This window comes from Phocoena phocoena, chromosome 14, assembly GCF_963924675.1.
Source record: "Phocoena phocoena chromosome 14, mPhoPho1.1, whole genome shotgun sequence".
NCBI classification, from domain to species: Eukaryota; Metazoa; Chordata; class Mammalia; order Artiodactyla; family Phocoenidae; genus Phocoena; species Phocoena phocoena.
In genome coordinates this window covers 54577602-54603265 of record NC_089232.1, presented here as the reverse complement: position 1 = coordinate 54603265, position 25664 = coordinate 54577602, and the positions used below count along the sequence as shown (strand labels likewise).

Below are 25664 nucleotides of genomic sequence, written 5' to 3'. Positions count from 1 at the left end.
CAGGTTCAATCCCTGGTCGGGGAACTAAGATCCCACAAGCTGTGTGGCACAACCAAAAAAAAAAAAAAAAAAGTAAATGTTCTTACCATCAGAATTTCTCTAAGCAGAATTTTTAAAAGACTGATGAGAAGCTTTGGAAAGGTATTTGAACATGAAAAACAAGCTTTTTCTAATCAGTAAGTAAAGGATAAATACCAGTGAGGGGAAGGAACAAAGGACACAATGAGAGAGAAGTAGAGATAGTAGAGAGAAGAAATACAAATGATCAATAAACATGGGAAAACGTTCTACTATCAATAATAATTTTCTTAAAAACAAGAAATAATGGATATTTTTAAAAAATCTGATCAAGGGAGGACCTCTTTTAAAAGTAGGAAATGCAGTATCGACACAAATTAAGAAATTTGCTAGTGAGTTTATTACTTTAGAAGGCAATTTGGCAATGTCTTGACTAAAGTGTTTACTCAATAAATATTTTTGAGTGAACAAATGAATGAATGAATATTAAATGTTTTATGAACATATATACGTACCCTTTGATCCAGCAATCTCAGTCCAAGAAATTTATGCTTAGGAAATTATCTTAATTTGCATAAGATTTAAGTATGAGGATGTCCATCACAGCATGGTTTTTCCTTTCCTATTTAAAACAAATGAGATATAATTAACATACATTGAAATGCAGATCTTAAGTGCAGAATTTGATGAGTTTTGACAGATATTTACTGTCACTCTCTCAAGATACAGAACATTTCCATTACTGCAGAAAGGTTACTTGCACATCATGGTTTATGATAAAGAAAAACTGGGATCAACTTAGATGTAGAGTAGAGCATACTTTTAAATAAATATTTATGTAATCAGGTAATGCTTTACTATGCAGTCATTTTAAATGTTGTAAAAGAATGTTTAATGTTTTAGAAATAGGTTATGATGTATTGTTAGGTGATAAAATAGCGTATTACCATAAATACATAAAAATGGTTGTTATGCCATTTTTGGTAAACATGTTTGTAGAAAAATGTCTGACTAAGAAATATACTAAGGTATATTAGATATCTCTGGGTGGTTTTTACTTCATTTTTGCTTAGTTTGCTTTCTAACATTTTTAGAATGAGGAAGTATTGATTTACGCTAAGATAAATATTATTTATAAATTTTTAAGAGTTCAATTGGTCACTTTTAGAACAATACAATAAGATACTTACATGCAAAATATTACCCACAAAAATAACCTCTACGTCATCACTCATCACTCATGTGGTTTATTTATGTAAGAGGTGAAAAATTTAGCTGTAGATGAGCTATGCCACCATGTAATTTATACTTAATATTAATGTGGGAATGTAGGTGGGTGCTCTTCAGTAATATTTACAAAGACTGGAGGAAAAAATTGGAGAAAAAAATTACCAATACATTCAACAAAGAGATGCACTATGTTATTTTCCAAAACATTACATTACCATGAAAATGTTTTTTCAGTTACTGATGGGCTTGAGAACTCCTTGGTATTGTGCTGATACGTTTTCCAACGAACACGGTGCCACTTTACATCACATTCTTATTCTAATTCATAGTAACTAGGTGTCCTCCTGTTTCAGGGGCTATGTTTATCAAACCCTTAAGCCTTAATATGATCTCATGGCTAAGGGTTTGTTACTTCTTTCACAATTAGTGTTTTTGTTTTTTTGCTTATTTTTAATTGTTGGCATGGCTTGTCAATTTCCACTCCTGTTACATTTCTGCTGTTCTCTGCTTCCCATTTCACAATTGCATTTTAAATGAGTATAAGTTGATGTGATTATCAGATGACTAAACCATTAGAATTTATAGACAAGATGCTTATTAGGTTTCCTTCCTACCATTTGTGAAGGCTTGTCCACCCCCATATTTTCACCTGCAAAGCCTTATAAGAGAAAAACTCATTCTGAGTGACTTGTTCTGAGCTCACGTTCAGGCTACAATCCCAGATATGACAGAGCAGCATTTGAATACTTTGGAGGGGAGGAGGCTTTTCCAAGTTGTCACACTGTTATTATTAAGTACAGAAATATGTAGGTAGATATTAAGAACTTGATTAATTTGATTCTGGACAGTCACTCTTGCAACTTTTAATGCTTTGGAAGAACATTTCCTATATAAAAATTCATTTATTTAAAAAAAAATGTATTGAGCAGTTACCACATGTCAGGCAATGAGCTGCAGGGTATTAAGATGAATAGGCCACTGCCCCATCCCTCAGAGAGCCTCATATCTATTGGGAAAGAAAAGGACGTCTGCATATTTATAATGATATATATAAAATACTATTGTTGACATGCATCATAAGGTCACAGAGAAACCTAATTTAGACTGTGGGATCAGGAACAACTTCTCAGAGATTTGCCTGTGCCAAGTCTCTAAGGAGGAATAGGAATTAATTTTGGAAACGGACAAGGAAAGGTATCCTGGGCTAGAAGACAGCACAAACAACAGACACAGTATCTCAAAGCAGTGCCACCTGTGTGAAGAGCAAGTCCTTTGGAGAAAAAATTGGAGGGTCCTGATCATGGAGGGCTTTTTTGTCTTGTTAAGGACTTTGTTCTTCATCCTGAGGGTGTTGTGGAACACTTCAGGGTTTGTAACAGGAACATGGCTATATTCATGCTGTTAACAGATTACTCTGCTGAGAGGAAGATGAATTTGTGGGAAGCAAACTGGAGGTTCTAAGAACAGTAAGTGGAAGTGGTTTTCCTCAAGAGGATGGGACTCTGAACTGGTCATGGGGAAAGACACCAGAGGGTGAATCTGAATAATGTTAGGAGGTAAAGTCTTCCGTTAGACTGAACTCAGCGACTAGGAAGTGGGAGAGATAAGGATGGCTGGGTGAAAGACCGTGCCAGATAATAGAGAGCTCAGAAAACAGGAGCAGTTTAGGATGACTAAAAGGTTATTTTGGGAACTGTCAACGTTTAGAGCTTGTGAAGACACCTGAGTTAAGAAGTCTAGCAGGCAGTGGCAACACCAGTCTCCATCAGAGGAGAGGGCTAGGTTGGAGAGAAGGATTTGGGGAATTATCAGCATGGATATGATAGTTGAATCCACGACAGTAAGAGAAATCACCCAGGAAACTGTGTAGGGTGGGAAGAGCAGGGAACTGTTGATGGGACACTCGGGTTCCCAAAATTTGAGGGCACATAAAGGTGATGTATGAAGAGACCCTGGAGAGTAAGTCCTGGAGGCCAGGGGTGGAGTGGTTGACAGGGAGGGTGTGATCTGTAGTGTCAGATGCGGTCAAGTGCTAGGGCAGAAAGTGCCTTGTGGTATGTTGAACAGTAACCGGGTGATGAGTAAGTGCAGTATTGAGTGTGGAGGACTGTCCATACTTTCCAGCACATGAGAAGGAATCAAGCTGGGAGGGAACATGGTGTCAGGAGAGGCACTTTTTCAGATGGGAAAGGCATACCTTGAGTTTCCAAATTGAAGGGAAGAAGCTGGGAGAGAGAAGTGGGAGGTTAAGAACAAAGTCCAGGAAAAATGGGTGATTGGGCATGGTGGGAGGGCACTGTGGAGGGGCTGGACTTGCAGAAAGGTGAGGAAGGATGAAAATCCAAGTTTGTGGGGCAATGAGTGAAATCATGTCTGATGTCCTCGGTTTTCTTTGATGAAGATTACTCCAGTGGACAGTTCCATGAGAGGAAAGGATTGAGAATAAGGGAAGTAAGATATACCCAAGGACAGATAGAAGGATTGATTTACCGAGGGCCCACCTGACTTCAGTGATTTGAGTTCATATTGGTTATTCTTCTCTAAGATGCTCAGAAATAAGAGCAGAGACTTTACATTGTAGTGATGTGAGGACAGTCATTTTTTTCTAACATTTTATTATGTGAATTTTCAAATACACAGAAAAGTTGGAAGAGTATTTTACAGTGAACACTCATATTCCCACCACCTAAATTCCACAATGAACATTTTACTTTACGCATATCAAGATGATGATTTTTAAATCAGTGTTTCATTATGGGCATTTTCAAACACATGTGAAAGTAGAAGGAATAATAGAAAGGACCTTCATATATTCATTACCCAGTTTCAACAGTTATTAACTATGGCTAATGTCATTTCTTAAGACCTCCCGTAACCTTCTTTCTCTTCCTACACGCTCCACTGGATTACTTAAAAACAAATGGAGGTGAAATTTTATTGTGTGGATTTGTTAGAAGCGTGGGAATGCAACATAATCACAGGTTTTAGAGCAAGAGTTGTTTTGTGATCAAATATCAAATCCAAGGTTAGTGGAGAAGGAAGAGAAGCCAGGAGGGAACTGATAAACTGGAATAAAATGGAAGGGTTGGAGGACTTAAAAGTTTTGAATGAGATCGAAGAATAGGAGTGGTGTGAGTAGGAGGGTGGGAGCTGGGGGAAGGTTGGGATCAGAGAGTAGAAGGTAAATTTCAGAAGTGGAGCAGTTCCCAATGAAGGAAAAAGGACCAGGGTGTGGCCAAGCGGATGAATGGCAAAAATGGAAGGCTAGCAAAGGTCTTTAGAAATGAAGAGAGCAAGGAACTGTGAGTTAAGATTGTAGGGAGGCAGTACAGCAAAGAGGCTAGGGCAAGAGTTCAGGGGCCAGACTGCATGGGTGCATGTCCTGCCTCTGACAGTTGCCACTTGTGTGACCTTGAATAGATTACTTAGAGACTCTGTGCCTTAGTGTCCTTTTCTGTAAAGTGGGAATAATAATAGTGCCAACCTCACAGGTGCTGGGAAGATTAAATAAATTATTTAAGCATGTAAAGTGCTTTAGAACAGTGCCTGGCACATCATAAACATGCCAAAAGTGCTAGCTATTATTATCACAAGAGTTGTACCTAGATGCTGAAGTCAGCAAGACAGGTGTCAGGATTTGTGGTGGAAAAGGCTACAGGCATGAAAATATAGGAGAGGGGAGAAGACCATGGGAGCTTATGTTTTGTGTGATGACAAAGGCCAATCAGAATATGATATACTATTTGTCGTCAAAGTTTCAGAGAGAACTGATATAAGTAACTTTGTCATGGATGCAAGGTAAAAAAATCTATTCTTTCAACTATTTAGTTCACCAAAGCCTTGAGGTTTGAGATTGTCTTTAAATCTTTGTGAGGATTCTTCTAGTGTAATTTGTTTCATTATGATTTTTTCAGAATAAGTCAGAATTGGAGGAAATCTTAACATAATCAGATGTACATAAAAAGATAGACTATGTTTTAAAACACAGCTTTTACTGTAAGTTGGCAGAAGTCTTCATTAATTTGTAGTTCCTCAAAGGCACACATTGTTCTCTTTAAAGATAAATCGTTTCAAAAGTATACTCTCTATAGCCAGATGCATTATTCTTCAGTTTTACTAAGACTCCTTTCTGGAGTTTGTTTAAAAGGAGAAAAAAAAAGCTGCATAACACAAGCTATTTAAAACTTCCAGGATATTTATCTGTAAATATATGTTTCTAAATTTAATTAAACCGAAACATGTCTTGCCAAATGCGACATTTTGTTTTGTTTTTCCTCAAGCAACATTTAAATCCATCAAACTGTTAGATGGTGGAGTTATTTGTTTGCTTAAACCATAGTTTTGAAAGCCCAAAGGCTGGCTGCATTTGTGGGTTTAAACGAAACATGTGTTTTACTTCTCCTTATGCATAGTGAGGAAGGAAGCATTTATTGAGTAACTACTAGTATCCTTTATTTACATTTTCTCCTTTGGTCATCACAACAGCCCAATGAATGAGGTGTACAGTAATCCCATGTTAATGACAGAACTTGGGAGGTCAAGTCAGTTGCCTGAGGACATCATCCATCCAGTATGAGGTAGAACTGGAATTTAAGCCTTGGTCCATGTGACCTCAGACTCCAGGCCTTTTCTACTGTCGTGACTTGCTGACTGTAAAATCCGTTGTGGCAATAATTTATATTCTTCTCATTGTACAACTGTCAGAGCAGTCCGTTTAAATGTTATGTCATTACAAGGGCCCTGCAAAATATGTGTGCTCCCCACCCCTATATGCTGCCCCTTCCCCAGTGACCTCTCCCCTTCCTCGCTTAGTCTCAGACACATGGGCACACACCGTCTCAGGACCTTGGCGCTTGCTGCTTCCTTGCCCAGAGTGTTCTTCTCTCAGGTGACTGCATAGCTCATCTGCCTCCTCCAAGGCTTGAATCAGTGTTGGTGATGCCTTCCTGACCGCCTTATTTTAAATTGTAAAACACGTCCCTCCTTCTCCAGGCACTTCCTTCTCCTTTCCTGCTGTAGTTTTCTCCTTCGTATTTATCACCATGGGCAAGCATGACAATGGAATGTTGGGCTTTCGTTTTACTGGCCAGTGTCTTGGTTTCCAGGTGGTGGGCCAACTCCAAATTGAAGCCGACTCTAACTATTGCAGGAGAGGGTCAAGCCTCAAGGCAGAAGTTGGCAGGGCTGCCAGGGTAGTGGGATTATAGGGCAAACTCTCAACCAGGCTCACCACATTCTAGGTCTGGGGCAACAGAGCCTATTATCAATCTTACCCACTGATGGGAATGGGGTTCTTGGTGTTTTTCTAGGCTTGAGGGTGTAGCTGGGACTGTCTGGCAAAGATCTTCAATGCCTGTACCTGGGCAGAACTGGGGCAGAGAGGAACTCACAGTGAGGATCTTCATAAAGCTACCAAACGATGAAAAACCTGTGGTATTCAGTACAAATTTTGGTAGAATGTCTTCCACCGAAAAAACCCCCCCAAAAAACTAGGCTTGTAAACTCCTTGTGTTCTTGATGAAGATATGTAGCACGCTGCTGGGTTAGTTGTCTGTCTTCCTCACGAGGCAGTGAGCTCCTTGAGGAAGGAGACTGTGTCTCATTCATATCCGTCCCCCCAGTATCTAGACCAGCCTCTGACTATTCAGAGTCAGGAATCAGATTCAGATTCCATCCCAATCACTTGACATAGTTCCTGACATACAGGAAGTACTCAACATGTAATAATAGCTTTTAGTATTATTATTTTACAATTTTGTGTGTATCCTTCTGGAGAAGGTATCAAATGTGTTCAGTGTATTATTACTCTGGAGAAGGCATCAAATGTTTTGAATGATTGAATCTCTTACATTTTGGAACTCACTAGAATTCTTAGGTTTCAATCTTGTTTCTAACATTAGAGTGTTAAGCCAGAGAGCCCCACAGAGTTATTGGAAATCTATGTAATATAAAAACTATGAAATATACTTACTTGTGAAACTGCATCTTTGAATCCTTAGTCCTAGGCATAGTACTTGACATATAGTAAACATTCGTTAAATGTTGAATGGTGAGCACCAAAGCAAAACATACCATGCTATTACTATAATGGGTAAATTTTAAATAGCATTTGGATAGTCTAGTTGGAATATCACTTATATCTCAAGCAAACTGGATAGCTGAACAACTTCAAATAAAGTGTATAAACTATACTTTAACGTGTCAGAGTTCTGAGCTACATTTGTAATTCTTTGAAATATGATTTCAGGTAAAACATGGCTACTCCAAGAGAGTCTGGTGTACACTTATAGGAAAAACAGTATATTATTTTCGTAGTCAAGAAGATAAGGTATGTATGTATTTTTAATATGCTAATTAGAGGAATTTTTTGTTTGTTATGGCTTCAAGTTTTCCCTTTCACTGTTCTGTTGCTAGCTCAAACTTCAGAATTTTTGATAAGGTTGAAATTTTGCATAAAATTTATTACTAAGGTAATCATAGACCTACAGGTTTTTTTTGTTTGTTTGTTTGTTTTTTGGCGGTACATGGGCCTCTCACTGTTGTGGCCTCTCCCGTTGCGGAGCACCAGCTCAGTGGCTATGGCTCACGGGCCCAGCCGCTCTGCGGCATGTGGGATCTTCCCGGACCGGGGCACAAACCCATGTCCCCTGCATCGGCAGGCGGACTCTCAACCACTGTGCCACCAGGGAAGCCCCCTACAGGGGTTTTGATTCTTAATTATAAGCCTTAGTAACTTTTAATTAATTCTTCTTCTAAGACCTAGAAAAGTCTTCTTCTATCCCACTTTCAACCATCAATTTCTCATATTTTTCAGGTCTGACAGACTAGATAAGGTTGATTGAAGGGAACAGCAAGCTAGGAAAAAAGAGCTGGGAAGGGAAAAGAATGCAGTCCTGTCCCAGGCCCTCAAATCCCTAGATACCACTTATCTATCCATCCATCTGCATATCTGTATCCTATTCGTTCATTTTTAACTAACCTCCTCCCCGCCAAAACTTGAGTTATTGCATTTTCAAAGTAAAAAGATGGGTATCTTCCAAACGTGAAATGTATACCTAATTATCATTGTGCATACCCCATGTCATCTTTGGATTACTGAAACTGTAAAAATTGAACTAACATGGACCGAGAGTATTTGCATAAAACAATGATGCCAGCTCCACAGAACAGCAGCCTGTGACTGATTACTGTGTTAATGAGGCTAAACTTCTTGGTCCACTGACCATGTAGGTCAGTTAGTATTTCTCTGCTCTATTTTCATAGTCTGCACTCTCAGTTCTGACTGGCCATATTTTAAAATGCATGCCATTATTCTCAGTGTCGCTCACGGGTTGGTACTTAACACAGTACAGCCATTGAGAGTGATATCTCTGAAGTAATGTGGGAACATGTTCATAAAAATAATACAAGAATAAGCACAGTACAAAACTGCATATTCAGTATAACCCTAACTCAATTATCAGTCAGGAAGACAGAAGCCACTCTGTGTATTCCAGTTTTGAACAATTTTAATGCAGAATTAGGGACATACATAACTTTAGAAAAGTTGGGGGAGTAGAGGTCGGGGAAGCAGCTGCCACTGAAGATCTGAGAAGCCAGCACCAACGGTCTGAACACAAAGCACAGAGGCAACTGGTACTCAGCAGTTTACTGAGAAGCCTCTGTGATACATCAGCCCAGGCATCTGACTGCAGCTGTCTCAGAAGAATCATGACTCTTCTTTCACGCTTACCTTCCACAGGAAGTTTGGGATTCTGAGTTTATAATTCTCAGTCCAGCACATCTATGTAAAGATACACATAGCAGAAAAGTCAGAAAGAACTATGCCAAAATGTTGAGTGGGAGTAGAATTATGGATGATTTTTTTCTTCCTTTTTTTAAAATAACTTTCTGTTTTTACCAAGTTTCTATATTCGTGTTTTATAAATAGAAAAATAATTTAAAATTTGCTGAGAGTAGAATTTAAATGTTCCTACTATTACTACTACTAATAATTTTGTTTTTTATTAAAAATGGATAACATTGATCACAGAAGGAACAAGTCAGAGGAATGTAGATAGCTGAACAGAAATCCATTATAATTACTGGAAAAGTGTTGAGAATGCTTGTGAATCGGTATTAGGCTTACTTCATTTTGTGCTATAGATGTTTCAGAAACAATTTGTCTTTATCTCAATCAGTGTCTTTTAAAAAATTCAGTCAAAATATTTAAAAGCACCCGGTCTATTCACTGTTTATAGAACCATGGTAAATCCTCTGGCAAAAGAAATAATCATCTTTAAATATTGGGGTGGATGGAACCTTGATTGTCATATGATTAGGTATGCCTAAAGCACACAATTAGGATAGTATTGTCATGTATTATCATAGTAGAATTAGTTTTCTTTATCCTATTTTTTAAAGCTTGCTTTTTATTTATTAATGTGAATTTTCTGCCCTATTATTTTGCTTTTGTTTTACTGCCTTTCTTTTTCTAAAAGTATAGATAAGTTAATTTCACATTTTTCCTTCAGAAGTAAATTTTATTCACTCAGTCCCCAGAATGGTGCTTTGCACATAGTAACTACTCAGAAAATAACTGTAATTAATTTAATGGGAAAAAGCAACGTTTCTCGTAAAAGACAACACATTTAATCAAATGAATTAATTTTTTACTGTTAATCAGCTATCAGGCAGATACGATATCTAGGTAAGACCTCACTGAGAAGCCGACATTTTAATTAGGTTTTGAAGGAAGTAAAAGAGGCAAGAGTATTCCAAGCCAAAGGAACAGCAAGTGCAGAGGCCTTGGCAGGAGCATGCCAGGTGTGTTTGAGGAATAGTGAGAAGGTCAGTGTGACTGGACTGGACTCCGTTAGGGAGAGGATAATAGGAGATGAGTTCAGGGATGTAACGGGGACCAAATCGCAGGGGGCCTTATCATAGTAAGGACTTTAGCTTTTGCTCCAAGTAAGATGAGAAGCCATTTGAGGATTTTGAGCCGAGCAGTGACATGATCTGACCTGTGTCTAACAGGAACACTCTAGCTACTGTCTGAAGGGAATTAGGAGGAGACTGGTTAGGAGACTCTTACAGTAATTCAGGTAAGAGCTGATTGTGGTTTAGTGTGGCAATGGAGGTGTGAGAAGAGACCAGATTCTGGGTATATTTTGAAAGATTTGCTGATAGGATTTGTTGACTAAAAGGGTATGGAATATGAGAGCAAGAAAAGGGGCAGTGACAATGCCAGTCTTTTTGGCCTGAACAGCTGGAAGGATCAAGTTGCGAACAACTGGGATGGGAGAGACTCAGGAGAGCAGGTGGTGGGGGAGGACTTACCAAGTGGCGTTGAAATGCTATTAGACATCTAAGTAGAGCTAGTGTGAGTCAGGAGTTATAAATTTGGAAGTAGCTAATGCATGCTGATGCAAAAGCCATGAGCTTGGATGACATCACCCAGGGGAGTGAGTGTAGATGGGAAAAGAGAGTCCAAGCACTGAGCCCTGGGCCCGAGCATGGAAATGTAAGATGGTAAATGTCCTTGGAGTTACAATGAACTTTTTCAGGGTGCAATTCCAAACCTGACCGAATATTTTAGAAGTTGTACATCTGAAGCAGACTGTGTGTGTTCCTGGAATAAATGGACTTAATTAAAGAAAAGTTTTAAAACAAATATGCTAAATATTCTACACAGCAAATAATGATTTTCATCAGTAAAAGAGTAGGTAAAATTTAATATAAATCATTTTTAGGATGTTTTTCTTACACTTATTAAGATGAAAGAAATCATGGCATTTTTTGTGATATACTAATAAATCATATATGTGTATATAGCCTCAAAACACTCCTCACTTATTGGGGTTTAGAGTGATAGTTAATCACACTTCTTCACACCAGCTGCTTAACTTTGTTACTTTTTCTATGAATGGTATTGAGACTATGTCTACCCTTGTCCTTTTGATCCAATAACTTAATCAAATTAATTCTGTGGGGAAAAAAGTCAAATGAATATTTTGACTGAATTGCTTTACTAGGTAATGTGTCATTTTGGTCCAAATGAATAATCCAGACCACTGTATGGAAGTGGCTTCTTGCTTTTTCCACAAAAGTTAAATGTCTAGTATTCAAATTGTTCTTCAGTATTACAGTTGGCATGTTGGTTGTGGCTACTACTTTTGTAACAATGTGGATAATCCAATTAGCTTTAGGCATTCATCTAAAAAAAGGTATGCTTTATAAAGGTAAGAATGAAAAACACTATGAAAAATTTTAGCAGGAAAATATTTAGAAAGTTCCTTCCTTACAATTACTAATATTTACTTTAGTTCCCTTTAGGTCAGATCAGACTCTGGGAGGCTAAAGTTGAAGAGGTTGACAGATCCTGTGATTCAGATGAAGATTATGAAGCCAGTGGGCGAAGTCTTTTATCCACACATTACACTATTGTGATCCACCCCAAAGACCAAGGTCCGACTTACCTCCTGATTGGATCCAAGCATGAAAAGGTATGTAAGGTCTAATTGGTTGATTTAGAATGATTTAGACTAATATGATTAAGTATTGGTAATAATTTTCAAATGACCGTTAAGTACAATCAAAGATTTACGTATAGATTTGTTGGACATAGTATTTTTAAAATAATTTTATTTCTGATATATTTCAAACACAAAAAATATAACAGACACCCTTTTTTACTTAATAGATGTTAGATTTCATGGTATTTTTTTATCGGCGTGAAATTAATAACCATCTAAGGGTTCAACAATAGGAAATTGATTAAATAATGTCCATATGATAAAATATCCTGCAGCCTTATATCTTTTTTATATTAAAAATAGATAATTATAATTTCTGAATTTTACTAACATAGTATAAGCACGTCCTTAATGTAATCTCAACTATGTGAAAATATAATGTACATATATATTTTAATAGAAAGAAAAAAGTCCAGTATATTTGGGGAGCAGAAAAATGGATTCTTTTCTTTCTTTCTTCCTTATATACATAATCAATGTATACAACTTGATGCTTTGGAAATAATTATGTGCTCATGAAACCATCACTGCAGTCTATGGCATAAACCTATCCATCACATCCAAAAGTTTCCTCTCAACCTCTTTTTTAATTATTATTTTTGTGTGTGTGTGATAAGAACTACATAACATAAGATCTTCCCTCTTAGTAAATTTTAAAGTATGTAATACAACATTGTTAACTATAGGCACCATGCTGTATGATAGATCTCTAGGACTTATTCATCTTTTTTTTTCTTTTTTTTTTCCCAGGACTTATTCATCTTGTATAACCACAACTTTGTACCCTTTGACTAATACCACCCTGTTTCCCCTTCCCCCTAGCCTCTGGCAACCACCATTCCCTCTCTGCTTCTATGAGTTTGACTATTTTAGATCCATCATGTAAGTGGTATTATATGGTATTTGTCTTTCTGTGTCTGGTTTGTTAGCAGGCAACAAACCTGATTGCTAAGAAACCAGACACAGAAATGTCCTCCAGATTCATCTATGTTGTCACAAATGGCAGGATTTCCTCCTTTTTAAGGCTGAATAATATTGTATGTATATACCATATTTTCTTTACCCATTCATCCATCAATGGACATTTAGGTTGCTTCCATGTCTTTGCTATTGTAAATAGTGGTGTGATGAACATGGGGGTGTATATATCTTTTTGAGTTACTACTTTATATAAATTTATATTACAAAACTTCCTTCAGATAAATACCCAGAAGTAGAATTGCTGGATCATATAGTAGTTCTATTTTTAAATTTTTGAGGAAACTCCATACTGTTTTCCACAGTGCTGCACCAATTTACATCCCCACCAACAGTGTACAGGCTCCCTTTTCTCTACATCCTCACCAGTACTTGTTATTTCTTGTCTTTTGGGGGTTTTGTTCTGTTTTTGATAGTTGCCATTCTAAGAGGTGTAAGGTGATAACTCATTGTGGTTTTCAGTTGCATTTCCCTGATGATTAGTGATGTTGAGCTCCTTTTTGTGTACCTGTTGGCCATCTGTATGTCTTCTTGGGAAAAATGTTTTTCAGATCCTCTGCCCATTTTTTAATTGGATTGTTTGTCTTTTTGCTATTGAGTTGTATGAGTTTTATATGTATTTTAAATATTAACCCCTTATCAGAAATATGATTTGAAATATTTTCTCCCACTCAGTAGGTTATCTTTTCATTTTGTTGATGGTTTCCTTTGCTGTGCAGAAGCTTTTTAGTTTGATGTAATTCCACATGTCTATTTTTGCTTCTGTTGCCTGTGCTTTTGGTGTCATACCCAAGAAATCATTGCCAAGGCCAGTGTCCAGAAGCTTTTTCTCAATGTTTTCTTCTAGGAGTTTTATAGTTTCAGGTCTGATGTTTCAGTCTTTATTCCATTTTGAATTGACTTTGTGTACTGTGTGATATCAGGGTCCAATTTCAGTTTTTTAAATATAAATTTATTTTATTTACTTATTTTTGGCTGTGTTGGGTCTTCGTTCCTGCACATGGGCTTTCTCTAGTTGTGGCAAGCAGGGGCTACTCTTTGTTGCGGTGCATGGCCTTCTCATTGCAGTGGCTTCTCTTGTTAGGGAGCACAGGCTCTAGGGTGCATGGGCTTCAGTAATTGCAGCACGCGGGCTCAGTAGTTGTGGCTCACAGACTCTAGAGTGCAGGCTCAGTAGTTGTGGCATGCAAGCTTAGTTGCTCTGCAACATGTGGGATCTTCCGGGACCAGGTCTCAAACCTGTGTCCCCTGCATTGGCAGGCGGATTCTAAACCACTGCACCACCAGAGAAGCCCTCCAACTTCATTGTTTTGCCTATGGATATCCAGTTCTCCCAACACCATTAATTGAAGAGACAATCCTTTGCCCACTGTATTCTTGGCAACCTTGTCAAAAATCAGTTGACCATATATGCATGGTTTTACTTCTGGACTCTCTATTCTGTCCCATTGGCCTAATGAAGCAATCATTAGGCCCATTGATGGACCTAATGTCTGTTTTTATGCCAGTACCATACTATTTTGATTACTGTAGCTTTGTAATATATTTTGAATTAGGAAGTATGATCCCTCCACCTTTGTTCTTCTTGCTCAAAATTGCTTTGGTTATTTGGGGTCTGTTGTTGTTCCATGTGAATTTTAGGATTGTTTTTTCTATTCCTGTTTAAAAAAATTGGGAATTTGATAGGGATTACTTTGAATCTCTATGGGTTGCTTTGGGTAGTATGGACATTTTAATAATATTAATTCTTCCAATCTATGACTGGATGTCTTTCCACTTATTTGTGTCTGCTTTAGTTTCTTTCATTAGTGCTTTATTGTTTTTGGTGTACAAATCTTTCACTTCCTCAGTTAAGTTTATTCCTAAGCACTTTATTCTTTTTTTTTTTTGCTATTGTTTTGGGATTGTTTTCTTAATTTCCTTTTCGGATAATTCATTGTTAGTGTATACAAACACAACCGATTTTTAAAAATTAATTAGTTCATTTATTTTACTTTTTTTTTTGGCTGTGTTGGGTCTTCATTGCTGTGCGCGGGCTTTCTCTAGTTGTGGTGAGTGGGGGCTACTCTTCCTTGCAGTACGCAGGCTTCTCCTTGAGGTGGCTTCTGTTGTTGCAGAGCACAGGCTCTAGGTGCACGGGCTTTAGTAGTTGTGGCATGTGGGCTCAGTAGTTGTGGCTCACAGACTCTCGAGCACAGGCTCAGTAGTTGTGGCGCACAGGCTTAGTTGCTCCGTGGCATATGGGATCTTCCCAGACCAGGGCTCGAACCCATGTCCCCTGCATTGGCAGGCAGATTCTTAACCACTGCACCACCAGGGAAGTCCCCATTTTTGTATGTTGATTTTGTATCCTGCAACTTTATTAAATGTATTAGTTCTAACCGTGTTTTCATGGAACCTTTAGGGTTTTCAACAAATAAGATAATGTCATCTGCGAACAGAGATAATTTTACTTCTACCTTTCCGATTTGGATGCCTTTTATTTCTTTTTCTTGCTCTGTTGCTCTGGCTAGGACTTCCAGTGGTATGGTGAATAGAAGTGGCAAGAGTGGGCATCCTTGCCTTGTTCCAGATCTTACAGGACAAGCTTTCACTTTTTCACCATTGAGTATGATATTAGCTGTGGGCTTTTCTTATAAGGCCTTTATTGTGTTGAGGTATGTTCCTTCTGGGTATTATTTCCTTCTTTAAAATTTCTGGATTTCCTAGGTATTTTATATGTTCTATTTGTATGTACTAGGAGTCAGATTTTAAATTTGATAGAATTTGTTGTATTTCATAAAAGAATATTAATTGGTTGTATTTATTCTAGTCTCTTAATGTCACGTTACTTTCTTAATTTTCTTATGCTTTTCTAAATGTGAACAATGGGGAAAAGGTACTATGAGCACAATTCAAATAAGCTGGCTTCAGAACTCTTTAAGTGGCTTTTAGTTATTATTTAAAAATTAAGAGTGTTTTTTTTTCCATTGTCAAAGTTTTCTACTGTTTATGCAAGTTGTTTTTTTCCTTAAGTCATCAGAAACTGTGTCTTGGTTAACATTTCTATTAATATGTTTTGATTTTTAAGGACACTTGGCTTTATCACCTGACTGTTGCAGCTGGAAGTAACAATGTAAATGTTGGATCTGAATTTGAACAACTCGTTTGCAAATTGCTAAATATAGAAGGGGAACCTTGTAAGTTTATAACGTACAAGGCTTTATGGTTTATGAAATGGGCCCTGACTCCCTTAGCTTAATAGAGTTTTCACTTTGCGAGTTCCTGTTTCCCTGAGATGTACCCATCTTCTCATAGGCTTTGCTTGTCACAGGCCAGGATTCTTATTGTGGTTCTTCGGCTCCAAGGACACCGTCATTCCTTGACATGTCCATATCCTGTCACACCTCTCTGCCTTTGCTCACATTACTCCCTCTGCCTGGAACACCCTTCTTCCTTCACATTCCCCACCAACTTGATGAAATCCTACCTACCTTAGGAGCTCCCCCAGCCAACCCATCCCAACTCAGCCTCTGGCTCATAAAAGGCACCTAATAAATGTTAAAATTATATCCCAATGCACTTTACCATTTAAAACTTTTATAGCATTTGTTACTTTGCACTGAAGTTTTTTTTATGGCTAAGGTTTCCCCATTGAGAGCCTAGATTCTAAGCTCTGCTTTACTTAATAATAGAGATCACATTTTATTTGCAGTATCTAGTATAGGAATTTAATAAATGTTGATTTTAGGAATGACTTCAAATTCCTCTTTATCTTTCTGTCTCCTTCTGCTCTGGCTTCCCTCTCTGTATCTTCCCCCAGCTCTCTCTCATGTACAGTCATCTCCCCACCTAGGTCACCAATCTTTAGCACATTTAAGCAACATGACAATGTCCTGGTAGACTTGTTTTGGCCTAGAATATTTGTACCAAACTCTTCTAGCTTTAATTTATCCAAAACAGAAATAGGAGAATCCCAATGGCCTGGAAACTGAAATAAAATAATGTTATCAGAGGTTTTTCATGACTTTTATGACTTAAATTGTGAGCCAAGCCAGAATGATGTAATTTCTAAAGGACTGATTTAATGTGAGGCCAAAATAAGTGATTCTTTCTGTTTCCTGTTCATATTTCATTCTGTGTTCAGCCTCTCAGATATGGAGACACCCTACTTTGTGTCACAGCAAAGAAGGACTCATTTCTCCTTTGACAACACTACCTTCGGAAGCTCTACAGACAGAAGCAATTAAATTATTTAAGGTAAGATTTTATATGAAGTTATATATTGTTAAAAAATTTAATAGGAAAAAATAAAACTTCAGATTATAGAGTTTCACTCTTTTCAAGAAAATTCCAAATGTGATGATGATTAAGAAAATCTACTGAAATAAAATTAGGTGAATTTAATATGCTTTCTGAGTGAGGATTTGAGACTTAACTGCATTAAACTATCTATGATTTGGGCCATGTGAAACAATATCAGAAGAATCATTTCCTCTTCAACCTCTCAAATGGAGAGATTTCTGACATCACTTGTACCTCAGTGTTGGGAGAGGGATCAATATCCTTCTTCTTCTCCAGTGCTACTCTCACATTCTTATTACTCAACCTCTATTAGAAATCCGTGGTGACCTGAAGCTTACCATTCAACTATATCACTCTTAATCCTCCACCCCCATCATCTCTGTCATCAGTCACCTTCTGGTAACTCCTCAAATTTCATTAAGGATTTTGGCTCCCAACTCACATCTTTCTCTCTGCCTCAAATCTTGCCATTACCCTGAATTACTTTACTATCACTTCACTCACCAATGCCACGGCCTTAAGATTCCTGACCTTCTCAATGTCAGTAAGCTTCCTCTCTACCCTGCTTCACCTTCCAATTCTGCATGTCCACACCCTGACCTCAACATTCCTCATAAGTACACCACTTCTAAAAGCTTAAATTCTAATGTGTCTTTCATTAACCATAATCCCTTAGCCCATGAGCTCTCTAATTTTCTTACTTCCATTTCTCATCCTCGCTAAGACTTTTTTTTGAGCCATTTATTTTCTTTGAGATCAAGAGAGAGCACGATAACTGCCTCTTGGCTTTTCTTCCTTCTTTATCTAGTCTGGATGACTTTCATTAATACTCATAGTTCCTTGGGACCTGTAGTTCCATGCAATCTTCAGCTGAACCCCAACCGAGATCAATGCTGCTGTCTTGCCTGCTTCCCTATTAATCACATACATACTGCTAGAGAGCATCAAACAGCCGTATGGACTGGAGCCAATGTAAATCTGTGGTCTTCATTCCTTAGGGTCAACTGTCTCTCCTTTTGCTTGTCTTTGGTCACATCCCCTCAAATTCCCTACTTAGTAATGCTCCTCACAACAAAGTTACCTTCTAGTTCATTGGGAAAATTAGAGGACATCAGAATTGATCACCTCGAATCTCTCTTCTCAACAGACATTCTTTCATCTATTTTTTCCTCCATTACTCCAGTCTCAGAATATAATGTACCTTCTATGGATTCATGTCTTGACTCTGCACTGGGACCTTGGTACTTCATTTTCCCATAGTCTCTTAAAGTCTCAATTTTTGTCTCTCTTTTGGCTTTTTCTTGCCTACATTTCACCCATCTCAAAAAATTATATATTTACTAGATAATACTAAGGAATTGTTGTTAATTTGGGAAGGGGATAATGATGACATGATGGTTATGGGAAAAAAATCTTTATCAGTTGGAGAGCCCTACTGAAGTATTGGTAAAATAACATGATATACATTAGAATACTACAGAAAAAAAGTGGATGCAGGGGTTGAACGAAACAAGTGTGGCAAAATGCTTGTTGACAATTGTTGACACCAGGTGATGGGTACATTATACTGTTCTCTCTACTTTTGTTCATGTTTTTAAATTACCATAATTTTAACGTTTTTAAAAATCCACCTGTAGAATACACAAATACCCAAAGCAAGAAAGACTTTATACAAATATATTTGAAAATCTGGATAAAGTGATCAACTTTATAACAAAATATAAATGGTGAAATCCAGTTACACAGGTGAATGAAAATTTAAACAGGGAAATTTACTAAACTTTATAAGTGTGGTTAATTTCAATGCTGTTTAAACTGTCCCAAAGCATAGGAAAGAAGGAAATTTTGCAAAATTTTTCTCTTTTACTTTTTTGGGGGTAAATCTCAAACATATATAAGAGTAGAGAGAATATTATGAAGTATAAGATACTCATCATCCAGCTCCACAGTTGTCAACATATGACCCATTTTGTTTTATTCTCCCCAACCCCACTGCTCCCCAAGATTGGATTATTTTGAAGCAATTCTCAGTCATCATGTCACCAGATTCTTTTTGTGAAGTGAGTATTACTTTGTTACCAAACCCCAGAAAATATTGTAGAAAACAGAGCATTTCATACAAAAACTAATAAAGTATTAGTAAACAGAATCCAACATCATACTAAAAGAATACTAATCATGACTAAGAGGGATTTGTTCCAGGAAATCAAGGATGGCTAAATATTAGGATGTCTATTAATATTATTTATTATTGACAGTCATCTCTATAAATGGTGAACAGGCATTCATAAAATACTGATAGATATTTCCTTAACATGATAAAATATTCCTGCTTAGTAAAAACAAATGTCATGCTTTATGGGGAAATGCTTTAAACATTTTCATTAAAGTGAAGAACAAGACAATGATACTCACTCCCATTAATATTTTTAAAACTTCTTATTAAAGCATAATCTGTATAGAGTGTATCCCCATTATTATTAATATTATTATTATTTAGCATTCTATTAGTGGTACTAACCAGTTGCAATTAGGCAGTGAAAACAAATTAGAAGGGAACAAATTGGAATGCAAATATTTACAGATTATATAATTGTATACCTGGGGAAAAAAACTTAAAAAACTACTACAAACAAAAAAGATAATTCAATCAGGTAGTGAGGTACAAAATTAATAAGCAGAAATCAAAACTTTTTACACGTACAAACAACAACCAGTTAGAAGATAAAAGGAAGAACTTCTGCTTTTTGGCTGTGATGGAGCAACAGGAACTGGATTTACCCTACCAATGGTTTTCAGACTGTTGAATAACAGGCTGTGCAGGACAGTGATCCTCAGGAAAACAAATGAAGTAAGCTTTACAATCGTTGCAGCTTAATATCTTGGAGAGAGTTTCATGACCACAGTGCATGGAGGGACACCCAGATAGTGCTTGGCAGTCTTCCTGAGTTACCAAGACAGCGTTTAGAATTTGAGGAGGCCAAGATGGTTAGAATTCACAAAACTGAGAAGAGTGAGCAAAAGAGAGTGGGAAAGTGCTCCACAGATTCATAGAGGGTTCCTTTTGAGTTTTTAGCTGAGAACTGATAATCGTGTGTGTGAGGAAACTACCTGAAGCTAGGGAAAGAACTACCAGAAAAGAATAGACAAAAAAAAAAAAAAATTCCTGGAGCTTACACACAGCTGAAAATAGTTTGTATTCCTATCATCCAGAATGGAAAGACCTCCTAATGCACTAAGCATCAAGTAGAGTACTCAAGATAGAAGTCACATTGATTTTTAATAACCTAACCTCAGAAATGGCATATCATCATTTCTGCCATATTCTACTGGTCACACAGACTAACTCTAGTACAATATGGAAGGGGATTGCCTCAGATATTATCTGAATATCAAGAGATGGAGATCATTGGGGACCATCTTGGAGACTAGCAGCCATACTTCATATATTCAAGAAGGTAGAGGACAGCATAAGCATTTTAAGAAGAGTAATGGAAGATATTTAAAAGATCCAAATTGAACTTTCAGAGATGAAAAATGTAGTGGCTAAAATGAAAAAAATACCCTGGATGAGATTAACAACAGGTAAGATAATGCAGTAGGCAAGACTAGTGAACTTAAAGACATAGCAAGAAAAATTATCCAAAATGAAACACAGAGTTTAAAAAAAACTGAAAAAAATTGAATACAGTACAGTGAGCAATGGTATATTTTCAATCAGCCTAACATATATGGAATTGGAGTTCCACAAAAGGAAGGAGGGCAACAGAAAAATATTCAAGGAAATAATGGCTTAAATTTTCTTTTCCCAAATTTAATGAAAACTATAAAACTCTCAAATTTGAGAAGCTCAGTGAATCTCAAACGGAAGATGTGACAAAAACTGCTCTAATATACATCATAATCAATTGCTTTAGACAAGTTATAAAGAGGTTGGTGGTTTGGGAGAAATAACCTAACACATAGAGAACATAGATAAGAATGACAGCAGACTTCTTATTGAAAACTATACAAGTCATAAGATAGTGGAGTAACATCTTTAAAGTACTGCAAGGAAAAAAAAATCTATCAACCTAGAATTCTATATCCAGTGAAAATATTTTTCAAAAACAAAGGTGACATAAAGGCTTTTTCAGATATATAAAACCTGAAAGAATTACTCCCCAGGAGACCAATACTACAAGAAATGTTCAGTGATGTCCTTTAGGCAGTCAGAAAATGATGCCAGATGGAAATCTGGATTTATGCAGAGGAATGAAGAGCACTAGAAATGGCAAATATGTGGGTAAATATATAAGAATTTTTCCTTATTATTTCAATCTCTCTAAAAGATAATTGACTGTTTAAAGGAAAGATAATAACATTGTATTGTGGGGTTTAAAATTATATGTAGAAATAAAATATATGACAATAATAGCACAAAGACTGAGAGAGGGGAAATGTAAGTATACTGTTATAAGGTTCTTATACTACAAGAAGTAGTATAATATTCCTTAAAGGTAGACTGTGATAAGATTAGAATATATGCTAAAACCCTAAAGCAACCACTTAATAAAAGTCAAAGAGGTTTAGCTGATAAGCCAATAAAGGACATAAAACAGAATCATAAAATATACTCTAGTAATTTTTTAAAAGGCCGAAAAAGAGGAAAACCAAAAAGAACATATGAGACAAATATAAAACAAATAGCAAGATAGAAGATTTATTCCTGATCATACTAATAATTACATTAAATTTAAATGGTCTAAACACTCCAATTACAAGGTTGAGATTGTCAGATTGTATAAAAAAGCAAGATCCAACTATATGCTGTCACAAGCAGTACTTCTTTTGTTTTCTGACATTTGTTGTAAGAAAAAAAGACTGACATTTAAAAATAGCCTGCTCAAAAGAAACTGATTTCACTCTCAGAACTTCATTTTACTCCCAAATATCAATGTCATTAATAAGCCCAATATATTTAATTCATTGAAACAAATATATATTACACTATAACTACAAATTTATTTAATACATTATTACAATAATTTGGGGTTCAATTAGCATGCAAGTATTTTTAAGAATTCATAGATAGAACACTTTATGAGTATTGAAGTTGCTTCCCCTGCCTTTAGGCAATCCATCCTAAACTTTCTCAGGCAAGTGTACCTACCCCTCTAGTCAGGAAAAAAACAAATTTTCACAGTTTTATTACAATGAACTGTTAAAATGAATGATAAGTATTAATATCCTACTTTGGAAAATGTCTAGGAAAGATTATGCTATAACCTTTTACTAGTAACCTACTCCAAAATTTAATCTCTTTGGGGGAAAAAAGTATTTATCTGCATTCATTTTAAGTTATTTATTCTACTATTTCCCCAAATATTTTCCTCAGTAAACTAGTTTTTAAAGATGCCAATTGGTATTACTAGAAAAAAATAAAGATGGGAAGGGATTGTAGTCAAATAAGTTTAGAAATTCTGTGCTGTGTAGAGAATACAAAGATAAATAAGAAAGAGTCCCTGTCTTTATGAAGTTTATAGTCTGGTAGACCAGGGACTATTACTGTTCCATATGCCCTTAAAATGAATGCATATTCTGCTCTGAGGTGGAGTATTCTACAAATGAGTTCAAGTTGGTTGATAGTGTTATTCAGATTTTCTAAATCCATACTGATTTTTCTGCCTACTTGTTCTCTCAAATATTGACAGGGGATATTGAAATCTCTAACTTTAATTGTAAACTTTGTCTGTTTCTCCTTATAGTCCTATAGGTTGTTGCACCATGTATTTTGAAGCTATGTTATTAAAACATTTAGGATTGTTATGTCCTCTAGATGAACTGACCCCTTTATCATTATAAAATGACCCTCTTTATCTCTGGCAGAATTCCTTGCCCTGAAATCTACTCTGTCTGATATTAATGTAGCCACTCTGGATTTCTTTTGATTGGTGTTATCACAATATATCCTTTTCCATCCTTTTAAACAAAAGCTATTGCTAAGAAGAGAATCAATATTTCATGCAGAATAAATCTGATCATTTCTCACCCTGAGTATATCTATTTTTTTCATTTAATTCAGACCTGCCAACTTTTTATAAATGCAGCAGTTGACTCTCCTGCAATTGATTACCACATATCTCTAGCCCAGAGTGCTTTGCAAATCTGTTTGACACATCCTGAGCTACAGAATGAAATTTGCTGTCAGCTCATTAAACAGACAAGACGGAGACAGCCACAGAATCAACCAGGACCACTGCAGGTATCTGTTGATACATATACATGCAATTTTAAATGATGTTGTTTTCCTGATTGTAAGAAAAATACATATTCAATACAGACATTTGGAAAATTACAAAAAGTATGAAATGGAAAAACAGCTATTAATATTTTTATGTATATCTTTTCAGTTTCTATATTTATATATAAATGTATATGTGTATGTCTTTATGCACTCACAGTTTTTCACATTACTAGAGCTACAGTGTACATACTACTTTTTGAAAACTATAGAACATAATCATTTCCCCTATAGCCTTCAATAGTCTACAAAACATGAATACTAGTTGCATTAATATCAATTACTATACATTTAGGTTTTTCCAATTATTTTTCCTATAATAAATACCACTACATTAGACATCTTTGAACCTAAATTTTGTGTGCAAGTCCAGTGAATTTCATTGAGTCCACTTCTAGAATTTTCCTATATCTTCAACAATGTTCAGTGTAATTCTCCTTTTAATTCCTTTCCAGGTAAAAAGTAGTATTTCACTATTGATTTTGGATGCATTTCCTTAATTATTAGTGCAGTTGAATTTATTTTCAGGGGGTTTTTGGTCACTTGTGTTTACTCTTCAGTGAATACCTCTTTTAATCTTTGCTTACTGACTCCCTGTCAACTACAGGATAAAATAGAAATTTCTTACCCTAGCCTGTAAGACTCTCAGGGGTGGATCCAGGTTTTGTGGGACTTGAAGCTTATGCAGCGAATACTCTCCAAGAAAAAGAGTACAAAATACATTACTTTTACACATTTTAAAAGAACGTATGACCATGTCATATGACTAGGACAGCTCATCGGGCCTGTCCCAGGGACTTGGAGGGGACCTGTGCATAGAGGGGTTCTGAAGCTTAATCTTTATGTGAATCAAGGGCCCTTCATAGTCTGGCTCCAGTGGCCTCCTCTTTCTCCACTTCATTTTATACTTCCTGCCTCCAGTGTACAGTGAATGGATAAACTCTCCCCATTCTTCAAACACACCCTGCCTTTGCATTATCCTTCACCTTGCACCTGGCATTATTCCTGTTACCTGGATCCCTCTGCTTTCTTCCTACCTGTGACTTCACCGTCCAGCCCAAGCAACATCTCTCCCATATATTCCTTCCTGACTTCCGCAACAGTAAGTCATTCCCTCCATTGGTTATACTTAAAAAATATTATTACAATGTATTAGCGATATTATATTATAAATTACTGTTTCAATATATAATGTCTTCTCCTGGACTGTAGGTTCTTCAAGGGCAGGGCCTTTCCCCCTTCTCCTTTTTTATATGACATTTTAAAAATTATTGAAGTTATACTTGCTTAATTAAAAAAGTTAAGATAGAAAATAGAATATAGTCCAGAGCAAGAGAAGAATAAAAATCACATACAATTCTATTACCTAGACATACCTCTGTTAACATTTTTGTACTTGCCCCTTATTTAGGTATGTATCTATATATGGGTAGATAGGTTTTGCTTTTTGTATAAATAATTTTTTTACTATTTTTCAATATGCCCGTTCTCAGTGCCATTACTTATATTTCAATGAATGAGTTAATACATAAATGAACAAAAAGCAACAATTTCCCTGATCTTTGGGTGTGATATCAAAAAGGACTACCATATCATGTCTTCTGGTACCTCAGTTGTAGACAACGATATATACAACTTGATGGATTATGGTTCTGACCCAATAGGAAGCTTTTATGTTTTTATGTATTATAAACGCTCTAAGCAGATAATGTATATATGGAAAAAGCAAAAACATTGTGGGGTCAAGTAAGACTGTCATCATCCCCTTGCTCTCACAGCCTCTGTCAGTCATACTTGCCCTGACTTGGATCTCTGACGACCATATGGTGTCTGACCTGTGATGCTCTCTTTGCCCAGGGCTGGCAGCTCTTAGCGCTCTGTGTTGGGCTCTTCCTTCCCCATCATCCTTTCCTGTGGCTCCTCAGGCTCCACCTAAAGAGGAATGCAGATTCCAGGTACGCAGAATTCTAGCCAGCTAAACCATTTATGTGGCCTCTGAGTGTCTACAATAAATCAAAGGTATTTAGTAACCTGCCAGGTACATTTGTGGAAGAATGTGTGAAACAAATGTTGGTACAGGAAGCCTTTGGTTATCATTTATGCGGAGCTGGGAAAATATTTCCTTTGTTATGTTAAATCTCTTATGGAAGATTACAGTAAAAGCTTGAAAAACTGACAAAGAATATTTTAAGTGAAAAGTCTATTTCAAGTATGAATGTCTTATCATTAGTGGGTGTTCATTCAATAAAAGCAACTATTTTGTTTCCTTATTTTTCCTATTACTATTTTCTTCACATTGAATTCTTTTATGTAGAAGACTTCTCTGATGGTCTTCCCACCTTTTATAATTGTATGTA

At 36.5% G+C, this 25664-nt stretch overlaps 1 protein-coding gene across 1 annotated transcript in view; it reads left to right on the top strand.

Annotated features, from left to right (window-relative positions):
- Positions 1–25664, top strand: part of PLEKHH2 (pleckstrin homology, MyTH4 and FERM domain containing H2) — a 99607-nt gene that overhangs the window by 52216 nt on the left and 21727 nt on the right. The window contains exons 15-20 of the mRNA XM_065891295.1: positions 7496–7576; positions 11553–11732; positions 15811–15919; positions 16867–16979; positions 23089–23268; positions 25165–25262. Of these exons, the coding sequence (XP_065747367.1) occupies positions 7496–7576; positions 11553–11732; positions 15811–15919; positions 16867–16979; positions 23089–23268; positions 25165–25262 (761 nt within the window). The remainder of the gene's footprint in view (positions 1–7495; positions 7577–11552; positions 11733–15810; positions 15920–16866; positions 16980–23088; positions 23269–25164; positions 25263–25664) is intronic.